A 12,468-nucleotide genomic window follows, 5' to 3' on the forward strand; every position below is an offset into this window, starting at 1 on the left:
CTGTGAGGTGCGGATGGAAGCTCGGAGAGGCTAGCGAGGCGGACGTTGAGGTCACCCTGCTGCACACGTTGGTGGGGGGGGGGGGGGGTGGTGTTCAGATCCTTTACTTAGGCAGCGGTACGGCAGGGTAAAAAAAACTCCATCGCAAGTAAAAGTTCAAATTACCGTGGGACAGGAGAGGGGTCGCTCACAGTAACAAACCCACGGAGAGATTGCCACCCGACTCTGCAGCGCCCCCCGGTGCTCACTGTTTGTATGGCGACTTGACCGTTTCGGTTGACTCTCACCGCTCTCATCGACCTCTGTTTTCGGCAGGCAGCTGTTTTTATGGGGGGAAAGGTATTAAAAGGGGGGCAGGAGTTCTTCGGGAGTTGGTGGAGAGTAAAACGAGCTAAAATGTATGTATGAATGTCGGACATAAAGTTTGTAAGGCCCCCCCCCCGGCCGGCCAAACACAAATTAGCTAACATGAACGCAGTGTCGGAATGAGGCTAGCCGGATAGAGGCAGCCTCCAGTTCGGCGTGGGGGAGCCGCGTCGGTCAAACAGCTCCTTTCCCCTCTCCTTAATTTGGCCTTTTTCGTCGGCGATGCCCCCACTTTCTTTCTTTTTTTTCAATATCGGCCGCCACGGAGAAAGGAGCGCGCCAGCAATCTGAGAGATTGTTGTGTCCTTGTGGCTGACGGTCGCAGGAAAACGCAACCTGCTAAAAGGCCACTGCTGTTAAAGTCATCGTTAGGAGGAGTGATCTGTGCTCCTCGGGACTACTTTGTGTCATTAGTGGGAGTTTAGCGAGAACCGTTGTAATGTAACCATTATGCACTTTGACCAGCTGCCTTTAATTGCCTTTGGGAGCCGTGTGTGTGTGTGTGTGTGTGTGTGTGTGTGTGTGAGAGTGCTTGTACTGTGAGGGGAGCAGGTGCTTTACAGAGCAAAGGCAAGCTGTTCTCTTCAAAAATCAGAAACTGTCCTTTCAGCTGACCAGCATGAGCAAGTCCATCTGTCCAGTCCGCCCCTTCTCTCTCTCTCTCTCTCTCTCTCTACATTTTGTTTATGTTGTTTTTTCTCTGGGGGGGGGGGGGTAGCGGCTTGGGGCGTCTTTGAGTGCTGTTTGGTTTAGGTAGAGGTTGAACCACGGTGACGCTGTGCTCCACCCAACATTTTTTTTTTTTTTACTAAACTCAATGTAACATTAATCTGGGATTTGGTTATCATGATATCTTTCACGGGTCTTTAAAGGATAGGCTGGTGTCCTGTTCTTCTTATTGGCAACAAATCCTATTAAAAGAATGCATTAGTGCGTCTGTCAATGCTTTCTGACTTCCCTGCGCCGTCTGGGGCACTTAGCCACAAACCCACTGGTTCCTACTGAAGTCGTCAACCTTTTAAAGCTGCATGTTTTTATGTGAACCATGCATCGAATGACTGTGTGCAATGTGAAAATGGTCACTCATAGTGATAAAAAAAACACAGAGAATTATTACCCCACTCCTCTTCTTTTTTTTTTAGCATCTTTCAGCTCATTGTTTTGGTTTTTACAGCCTGCAGACTTCACTGTTTGGGTTCAAGTCTTACGGCTCTCGTCAGCCTTTATTAGCCAAAACAAATCGATGCTGCTTTTAAAACGGGTCGCAAGTACAGTATCTCTTTTTGACCGCTAATAGCATGGTGCGCGTGCACAAGGAAGAATAAGGCTGCCAAACCCGCACGGGATGCAGCCCATTGGACTAGCATTAGCTTTCAGCATGTTCAAAGAATCGGCTTCTCAAGGATGCAGCTCATTAAAGTGTGTGTTTGACATTTAACAACGGAGCTGTAAGGCACCGAGGAATAAGCTATACCAGGCTTTCGGGCATATAGATTGTTTTGGTTTTGGCCTTTTCATGGTACTTGTTGACAGTTAAATAAATATTTAAAAATATGTTTTACAGTTACAGTTAACTGACTCACACTTTTGTGAGCTTATTTGAATGTTTTAGCTCAATCCAAATGAACAGTGAATCATTCCACGTCATTATTATTTTTTTTTTTTCCAAAGTATTTCTAAAGCACTTATTGTGATCCATGCATTGTTTTATTGTTTCATACTAATATTAAGGTATTTATTGGAAAACATCAAAACACCCAGTAATTCCCATCTGGTTATTTTATCTAAAACTGTACCATGCCACGATACATATTGCTTTGCAGGATATGAAATTACACACCAGTGTATTCCGTATTGCAGAATTCACAAGCGTGTCGTTCAACATGCACACACACACACACACACACACACACACGCAGGGAGGCATACACATACTGCCACTGACGTAAATTTGCGTCATCAGATTGACTTTTAATATAGGAAGCTACGGAGCTCCGCTGTCGTTCTGTGGTTTCAAATCCCAGCTGCGCGGCAGGGTATCGAGCAGTCCACATCCGTGGCAATATGAAAACTGTCGAGCTAGATTACGTTCCAGCCCCTGCGTCACAGACTTCATGCTCTCCGGGCAGATGAGAGTGACGTTTTCCCATTGCTTTGGGCAGGGGAGATCAGCAGAACCTCATGACTCCAAATTCTCTCCGCTCCCTCGACTTCCCTCACAGAAAAGGGACTTCCACGTATCATGTCTGTTACCATGGTGGCCTCCATGGAAGCTTCTTGGTGAGAACAACTGGGCTCAATCAGGAACAAAAGCAAAATCTGCTTACGAGCCCCGGAGATGAATCAAATCTGATGCTCTCTCTCCCCCTCCCTCTCTCTCGCGCCACACCGCGTACATGCGCACTGTACTGTATACATCATCCATGTCCAACTCCCAGACATCTGCGGTGCTTTCCCCTTAATTGCCTCCGGCCTCCAGCGGGGCTTTTGTGAGACAGGATCACTTCCCGTTAACCCCTGTTACCACGGAAACAGTGTCAGAGCCCCGTCACCGGGCCACCGCTTGTTTCACTCCGCTGCTTCAGTCCTCGCACACACACACACACACGCAGGTGTTATGTTTACACGCTCACGGGGATGTCTAAACAGGAAACAGACGCCATTAGGTCACAGGAGGATCAGGCCAAATAACAATCCTGCTGTTTGTTTATATTATGCTCCTTAGTTGAAGCCACTCTGTGTTTGCCTTTCTGATCACTTTATCCATTGTTGAGGGATCCATGATTTTGAATGCGTCTCTTCTTACAGCCGCAGTGTGTGAAATACCCCTTGACGACTGACTGTTCGCCAAACCTATGCGTCAGTAGCACAGCGTGCTGTAGTCAGAGTGATACTTGGCATTTACAGAGCTTGGAGGTCGGCGCCTTTTGTCATTTTGTCAAGCACAAAAGTGTAAGGAATGGATTAAACGGTGCTTTAACGTGGGCTGCACAACGCTGCAAGACTGCATCGCTTTGCAGGGTCACAGGTTACGCAACCCTGCAGCTTCTTTCAAAATGCTGCGCTTTCCCTCTCCACAGAGAGAATGACTAGCTGACGTTACTGGACGACGCCTGAGCAGAGTCGATATGAAAATTCAGAGGACGATTGTTGAGGCACATTTCTATCCGCGACTGAGACGTGACACGTACCCGGGAGTTTCTAAAATCCCCGTAAATGCTGAAATCAAAGGGAGGCTGTAAAAACCGTTGAGAAAAGCTGCTCCAGCTTCTCCAGTCTAATCCGTTCCTCTCCTACCTCTTTCTGCCTTCATCGCTCGCAAAGCATTAAGGGCAAAACTGAGTCACAGGTGAACCGCTGCATGGCTTAATTGATGATTGCTTGACTTCCTTGCTTTGTCTTGTATGAGGACATCCAACCAACCGAGAGCGCTTCTGACTTTCTATGGATGTTTTAGAACAGGGTCAAAATTTGGACACCTTATGACCACATTTGACATTCTTGTGTATATATAGTGCCAATATAGATAGCCAACGGTACAGAGTTGAAAGGAAATTAAGGTAGTGTGAGATGGGGAAGGACATGCAATAAAAGCCCCCAGATGTCGGTGCCGTAACACCAGAGTGCCCTCAGATTTGACATTCAATGGAAATTCAAGACAGGCCCACTTCTAGATGTTTGGCCAAGACCGTTTCTGACAGTCTGTTGCCGTTCAGAACACCTGTTAGACACACCTTATCATCTATGGACATTCGAATCAGCGGAATAATGTAAACGTCGTTTTAAGACCACTTTTGAGCATCACTAAACGTTCATTACGTGCTCAGAGTTAGGCCTCTTACTGTAGTGCGACTTTTTTTTAAGTGGGCTACAAATGAAAGAAAGGCCTATTGAAGATGAAGTATTGACTGATGGCCCTGGTGACTAACTTGGATTGTCTTGAAGGTTATCTGCTCCGGCTCGTGAGTCACACTGTAATAGCGAGACACTGCCAAGCTCTTGTGAAAGATAATATAATGTTTGTGCTGCTTGGAGGCAGAAACGTCCACCGACGTGACGCAGACGCTGACTCACAACTCAAAATGGCAAAATGATGGTGAGGGTTTTTAGCCAGAGAGAGGTTTCCGAAGGCTGATTCTGACACCGGGACGGTTTGATCGATTGAACCTGACCTGTTTTCCTGCAGACGATCCTGGTCGGGGACAGTGGAGTGGGAAAGACGTCTCTGTTGGTGCAGTTCGATCAGGGAAAGTTCATCCCCGGCTCCTTCTCTGCTACAGTGGGCATTGGATTCACGGTATGTGTGTGTGTGTGTGTGTGTGTGTGCATGTACTATTTGCGTGTGCGTATATCTTTTTCATATGGGACATACAGGAAGTGAAATTCAGTAGGACAAATCATGCAGTTAAGTGTCAGTTCATTATAATAATAATATCTATGGTTTTGGTTTAATTGGCCCAGTTTTTGAGATATCTGTGCGAGACCTCCGCCTCCATCCCTATCCCTATACAATGGAGGCAAATGGAGTTTATTTTGTTCACAACATTGCAAAATTACAAAAGAATCTGGATAATTCATAGGACACCTGCTTCTGATTTCCTCGGGAAACAAAAGCACTCCAACTCGACTACTTAAAAGTCCTCCAAAAGGGACTGCTCTCAAGGCAAGGTGGTGAACTACCGTAAGCCGGCAAGCTAACAGCTAACATGCAGGCCAACCAGTAAGAGGCTCGCGCAGTCCCAAGCACACTCACAAAAAGCTCTATGAACTAGCTAGCTGGTTAGCTCCGCAAAAAACAAACATGCCTCTTTTGTGGAGCGGTATAAATGCTGGTGTGACGGGGGCCTTTAATCCAACCAAAGTTCCAAAGAAAACAGTTGACAGTGAGACCTGTGGACGAGTATCACTGATCCTTCAAAAGAGATGCTGCTGCTGAATCTTTTAGATGTCACAGAAATCTCAAAACACAGGTTTCTGTTTGGTAATTTGGGCAAATTGCTCCTTTAATCATTCTTTAATCTGTGCGGCCAGTGCCAATTCCAGCGTCAGTTCAAATCTGTGTGTGTGTGTGTGTGTTTGCTTCTCTCAGAATAAAGAGGTGACAGTTGACGACGTGAAGGTCAAACTACAGGTCAGTAAGTAAATCAGCTCCTCTGAGAACTTGATGTGCTTTCACAATAGCAGCCTATTTTTAGTGCGTGGGCTGGTTTCCTCTTGGGCGCCAGCGTTGTAACTGAAAACGAGAGTTAGCCAAGTGGAACCAGGCCAAATCACCATGTACAGCTTCTTTTTTTTCTTTTTTCTCCCTTCTCTTTTTCAGATTTGGGACACAGCGGGACAGGAAAGGTTTCGAAGTGTGACACATGCCTATTACAGAGATGCGCACGGTGAGGCGGATACACACCGGGATCTCCATCTGACTCTCAGCTGTACATTTATCCACAGAACTTGCTGTCATATAGATTCATTTATCATCTTCTTTATTTTTGGTTCTATCTCTAAAGCTTTGCTCCTGCTGTATGACATCACCAGCAAAACCTCCTTTGACAACATTAGGGTAAGTCTGGGATATGTCTACAGCCTGGAAAGATATGGGAATGAGCGGGTCAGCAGGAGGAAATGGCCTTTAACTAAAATCAGTAAAGCCAAAGAGAGTATACAATGAACTGTGGATCAACTATCAATAGTGTCGGCACAAATGCACATGAGTGTGCGTGCATGCATATGTGTGTGTGTGTGTGTGTGTGTGTGTGTGTGTGTGTGTGTATTATAATTAACCTGCCCTCCAAGTTTAAGCCTAATACAAACACACTTTCTCTTTGTTTTGTTGGATTGTCTGTGTATTCCTGTGTCTGTCTGTCTGTCTGTCCCTCTTGTTGCAGGCATGGTTAACAGAAGTCCATGAGTATGCACAGAGCGATGTAGTCATCATGTTGCTGGGCAACAAGGTGAGAGGGAATAGTTTGAGAGGCTCCGCAAGTGAAGGAAAGAGTCTTAAGTAAATAGAAAGGGATGTGACTGTGGCCCCTTGCAGTAGCAGATATGCAATACATGTTTGTGATATTGATTGAATTTACTAAAAGAAGATATGGTATAATATAATTATAAATCATATGCATGTTATAATAAAGAACTACCAATTAGCAGGAGCTTGGTTTGTGTATTGAAATATCCGAGGACGCACATTTACACAATACGAAAATGAATAGAAGAGAGTCAAAGCCGCAACAATCATCAATATTTGTATATTAACTATGGGTCAAATGACCGTGTGTGATGTGACAGCTGTTGCTCATGGTGACAAACCCCACAGGGAATTATCACCAGGCAACCGTTCATGCCCATTAAATCTACACTGACTGGTTTAACTGACAGTTTTTACTGTTATTGCCATAATCAGTCGCTACCTAGACCTCCACCTAAAATTACCCAATGTGATGGTTAATATAACCGCTATGTCTATCAAATGAAAGAGGCGGGTTATGTGGTTTCACGCCATTCCACTGTTTGACAGTAGGCGGCAGTAAACTCATTAAGTAACGTAGCAATGTGCCAGCAAAAATAAATGTATTATGGGGAATTATAATTAATTAATACTGCTGACTGGAAACCTCCACAGGGCACCTTAAAATGTATTTTTAAAGAGTGACACCACGCGTATTTGTGCTCTAAGCATCCTGTAAGAAGTCTGAAGTCTTAAAAAGTTTATCACGCATGTTTGTTTTTTAAATATTTAAATATTGCAAGACACACAAGACCACAAAGTGTACAGTAGAGTCTTTTTCCAGGGGACCTATTCTTACCATACTGTCTCTGCATCTCTCTCTCTCTCTCTCTCTCAGGCTGACATGAGCAGTGACAGGGCGATCAGGAGAGACGAAGGAGAGAGGCTGGCCAGAGTGAGTATTTCATCCACAGCTGTGCGACCATAAGTGACGTGGTTTACCCTGCTGGTCACCGTTGTTTGGCTCCTCTTCGTGTCTGCAGGAGTACTCGGTTCCCTTCATGGAGACGAGCGCCAAGACGGGAGTCAACGTCGAGCTGGCCTTCACTGCTGTGGCCAAGTACGAAGCACTGTACACTCTGCTGTGCACTCAGCTGGCCTGAACTATTCCTTTCAGCTGTTTGGTGTTCAGCACAGAGAATAACAAGCAATAAGCAGCTGCTAATACAATAATATGTCAAACTCTATTTGGAAAAATATCTCTAAAGGGGTTAATACACATGTAGTCACTTACAGACATTAGCTGTCACATATTTTTACTGATGATGATGACTGAAATCATCATTATGATAACTGTTATTGTAATATATCATTATTCATGTTTTACAGGCTGTTTCAACCACAGACTGTGGTTTCAACCCATTTATCAAGCCATTTAATGAAATGCTGTTTTGTACACTTTAATGGGATATTATAATCCATGAATTAACCCCAAAATTTGGGGTGAACCCCTGAATTTGTGTTCCTTCCTTGAAGGGATTGATGAAGGGCTTTATTTGATATTTTAATTGCAAATTTTTTCCCCCCCTTAAAAGTCCCTTATTTCATGCAGAAAACCTATAAAAAAAAAAAAAACTTCAATATATTTCAACACATTAATGTATCCACCTAATGAAATATATGCCAAAATAATGATTAATGATTTCTTAAAATATCTTTAATTTGCACCTGGAAATATTTCAGACCACTATTTTAAACCGCAATGCCAATGATCACATTGATTTATATCAGTAAAACATAAAATGCTTATTGATATGGTAAATATGAAGAATGTTATACAGCAAAGACGCGACAAAATTAATAATAGATTTTTCATAGGATTAAAACAATTATTTTCATTTACATATGGAAAGATTGGGTAAATAACATGACACCACATCTAGTAATATACATCGATCTCATTCATTATTCATTGACATTACTCATCGTCTTAAACTGCTGAGCTGTTTAGACTGAACCATTCCTTATCCACCCCCTCATAGTTTTTCCATGTTACTGCTTCCAGGGACAAAAGTGACTGTCCTCCTAACAGTGTTAAATGAAATCTTTGGTCAGCAGCTCAGCAGCTCAGCAGGCACAGCGACGCAGCTTACGCAGCAGCCTTCACAGATCGTTGAGTGAAATCTGTATTTGCTTTCTAAACCGTGTGATGTCTCTGGTTCTGCTCCTCAGGGAGCTGAAGCACCGGGCGGTCCAGCATCCCAATGAACCCAAGTTCCAGATTCATGAATACATCGAAGCGCAGAAGGAGAAGTCGGGCTGCTGCAGCTACTTCTAAATCTCGAGTCCTCCTCCCACCACTCTGGGTGAACAGACTGTCCAGAGACACACCAGGAGCTACTGAGTGGGAGGAAGCCCTATTAAGTCACTGCTGCTCCCAAAATATGATGCTGCCAGTCATTCAAGACTACAAGCCAAAAGTAGATCAATGGAGTGAGAGGAGGATAAACCAAGCTATTGACTCACAAAACCCACATTTTCTTTAGTTAACAGTTTACTCAACTCTTTAGAGTTCATCATTATGAGCGAAATAGTTTAATGTAGAAATTTAAGCAAATAGTACACAAACGATTAGAATGATATGAGAAAATAGTCCTATGCTATTGGTTTCCTTTGTATGAGTTAGATGAGAAAACCACTCTCGTGCATGTTTGGAGCTGGAGTCAGGATGTGGTTAGCCTAGCTTAGCATGACGACCGGAGGCGGGTGGAAACAGCGAGCCTGGCTCTGTCTAAAGTTAAAATAGATACGCCTACCGACAACTCCAAAGCTCACTCATTAACACGTTGCATCTGTTTAACCCCGAAATGCATGGGTGGCTTTGCAAACATATCTACATACCTCAGGTCTTTAGTGCAAATGATATAATGCAAATGAAGCCATATATTAAAATCATGTAAACTTTTCTGAACAATAACAAACACACAAAAAAATGTATTTTTGCATCCAGCATACCATGAATAAAAAATGTATCACTCTTGCATACCTCAAATCTCTTGCAACCCTATAAACATTTTAGAGAAAAACAATGCTTTTAATCGTTTTTAACACCAGAACATTATTAAAAACAAATAGTTTGAGCAATAACAGGGAGTTTAGTGCTTAATCCTGGGTCACTTCTGACCAGAGGTATGCATTTAAAGGTTAACCCATACACAAACAGAAATATAACAAGACCAAGAGTCATGCTAGCCATGCTAGCAGCTCTGTGAGTCTGTACCACAGCGGTGCTTTGAGCTAGATGCTAACATCAATATACCAGCATGCTCACAATGACAATGCTAACAGGCTAATGTTCAGCAAGTATAATGTTTATCAAGATCAACATCTTAGTTTTGCACGTTAGAATGCTAACATTTGCTAATTAGCAATAATAAACACAAAGTACCACTGAGGCTGATGGGAATATGCTCTGCAAGTATTTGGTCATAAACCAAAGTAAAGTGCTGGACAAGTTGAAATTTTGACCTGATGACGGCGCTAGATGAAAAGATTGGGATCACCAAAGAGGTTACAATTCCTCCTCAGGGCAACATGAATGTCTGCACCAAATGCAATGGCAATCCATCTAATAGTTGTCGAGACACTTCGCTAAAAAAACGGAAATATCAACGTCATGGTGGCGCTAGAGCAAACATGCGAGAACCTCCAAAATCAGTAGGCTTCATCCTCTGAAGACCATGAATGTCTGCAGAAATGTTCATGCCAATCAAGCCAATAGTTGTTGAGCTATTTCATACCGATCGTGCTAGCATTTGTGGTGTTAAGGGGGAGTAACATGCCCTAACTACTCAGCTTAGCATGCTAAACTAGACTAACCACAGCTGAAGCTCCATATTTAACGCACAAACTCAAGATTGATACCGACCTTCTCATCTAACTCTCGGAAATTAAGTGAATTAGCATATTTCCCAAAATGTTTCACTTCTTCTTGAAGGAATTATATAATTCATGCTTCTTTGAATAATATATTTTTGGTTGTTTGCCTTACGTAGATCTCTGACTGGAAATAGTTTGTTTTTTTTAACCTACCTTTTAATTTACCACTAAATCATTGCTGAAGGTGTGTTGCGATCACACCAGTTGGCCAAACTGGAAGATATTGTAAAAACTACATACCCCCACGCACCACTGACATAAACCAGAGGAGAACACAGTCTCAAGGCAGAGTTATATAAGTTTGGATCCGCTTTGAAAAATCAACATTGCTACGACCTTATGTATCATGCAATGTACCAACAGATGGAGACAAAGGCCATACACTGTGTTCAAAGCCATGTGCATGGACAAAAGCCCGGTCCATATATATGACTTAGTCAGGCTGGCCAGCAAACTGTTCCGAGTGACTGTCGGCGGCTGTTGAACACTCACTGACTCGAGAAAAGCTCAGGGACACAGCTGGAGGAAAAGCGTATGTGCTTTGAGCACCTGGCGAGGAAGACGGCAAGGGAACTCTATTTCTGAACATGCAGAGGAACTGTTTTGGTCACCTGAAATGTGTCTCCGAACATAACCAATTGACTATGATCTGTGGTTGGATGTCCAATTTTGTCCTTCATTTAGGAAACATTTATGTCTGTATTGTGTTAGTGAGTGACTGGACAGATTTGTAAAAAAATCTTTTTTGACATGTTGGCTGCATTATCCCCCCCCCCCCCAAAAAAAATATATTTTGCTTTTTCTGGCCTGATTATGGCCTTTGAAGCTCAGTTGCATGTTTGCCGGTTTGCATGTACCAAATATGTGCGCAGTGCCTCCAGAACATTAAACTCTGTTTATATTTGTATCAAGATGAACATGAAAATATGAACAAATATTTAGCATTTCTCTTCAGATTTTAACTCAACACTCAGGGTTAAATTTTGTTTTGAAATACAAGATCTAGCATGTAAGTCCTCATCACTACATTAAAGCTGCATTAATTGATTTTCATTATCTTTATTTGAGCCACTTGGGGGCAGCAGAACAAAATGTAAACATAACATTGCCGTATTACTTGAGGGGAACAGCAGAGCGTGGTGGTAATCCTCTGTGGGTGTGTCGCTCCAGGCGACACCTTCTGCGTTACACATACGTCATTTGATCCACCGATAATAGAAAAATATTGATTAGTGCGGCTTTAAGGAGCTAATGATGTCAGAACAAAACAGCTCCATGTTCAGGTTTTACTGTAACACAAGCAAGTGAATGAACTTCTGTGTGACAACAGAATGCAATGCTCTTCTGCAAATATTTCATATTGGTCAGTTACTTTATGGATGCCCTGACTCAGTTTGGACAGCTCAGGTCTGACACACTTTATAATCTAAAATTATTCAGACTTTGTGTATATTGAACAGTTCCTTGATGACAGACCATGCTGCCAAAAGTTGTCTTTGACGTGTTGTATGCTGCATAAGAAATAAACTATTTTTAACTGAGCACACTTTATATGGACACTAGTTTCCCTTGCAGTCACCCACCACATGATTAACAGTAGCCACAAGGGTGTGTACATGTGTGAGTGTGAGAGATAGACAGGTTGCAAGCTATCAAATTACCACAAACCAGCTGACAAACAATGCATATGGGGCCTTCGGGGTTCCTTGAATTCTATTTGCCTGGTTTTGTGCTTCACTCAAAAAACAATCATGATCATGATCAACGTTTGTTATGTCGTGAAGCTGCAGGAATAAATAGAAACAAAACTTCCCATCTGCAGGTCTAGCCTTCAAAACAAAAGCGTAAAAAGTGTTGCAGCTTTTAAAAATGTGGATTCAAATTAATTTACCTTCCCCCTTGTTTTCAACCTTGTACCAACTCCAGCGAGGGAGATGTTGTTTCTCAGTGCTTTTATGGTCCAGTTACCTCATTTTGTGGAGGCCGTGTAATAACGTGGCATCACTATTTTCTAGATACTGCTTGCTCTCCTATGTTGAGAAGTTATGTGAAGTCGCGACCTTTCTTTGACCAAATTGTGCGGCAATGTTTGGTTGGTGAAAGTTGGCGAAATAGTAAAGATCGCTTAATGATCTTTCAAAAGATTGTCTTCGTTTTCAAGGTCAATAATCATCAGCCTAAAGGAGAGCAGCATCTGCAGCAACAAATCACATCCAGTA

General features: G+C 42.8%; 1 protein-coding gene across 1 annotated transcript; it reads left to right on the forward strand.

The window, feature by feature from the left end:
- Nucleotides 1-4,543: 4,543 nt before the first annotated feature.
- Nucleotides 4,544-8,648, forward strand: LOC139307149 (ras-related protein Rab-37-like; the record flags this gene model as incomplete). Its single annotated transcript, XM_070931033.1, has 8 exons — nucleotides 4,544-4,663; nucleotides 5,456-5,497; nucleotides 5,687-5,753; nucleotides 5,871-5,923; nucleotides 6,249-6,314; nucleotides 7,209-7,265; nucleotides 7,354-7,430; nucleotides 8,543-8,648. Coding segments are annotated over 8 exons (588 nt in total), but the record flags the coding sequence as incomplete, so codon positions are not given.
- Nucleotides 8,649-12,468: the final 3,820 nt, after the last annotated feature.

The sequence above is a fragment of the Enoplosus armatus genome (genome assembly GCF_043641665.1).
Source record: "Enoplosus armatus isolate fEnoArm2 chromosome 20 unlocalized genomic scaffold, fEnoArm2.hap1 SUPER_20_unloc_1, whole genome shotgun sequence".
Taxonomy (NCBI): Eukaryota; Metazoa; Chordata; class Actinopteri; order Centrarchiformes; family Enoplosidae; genus Enoplosus; species Enoplosus armatus.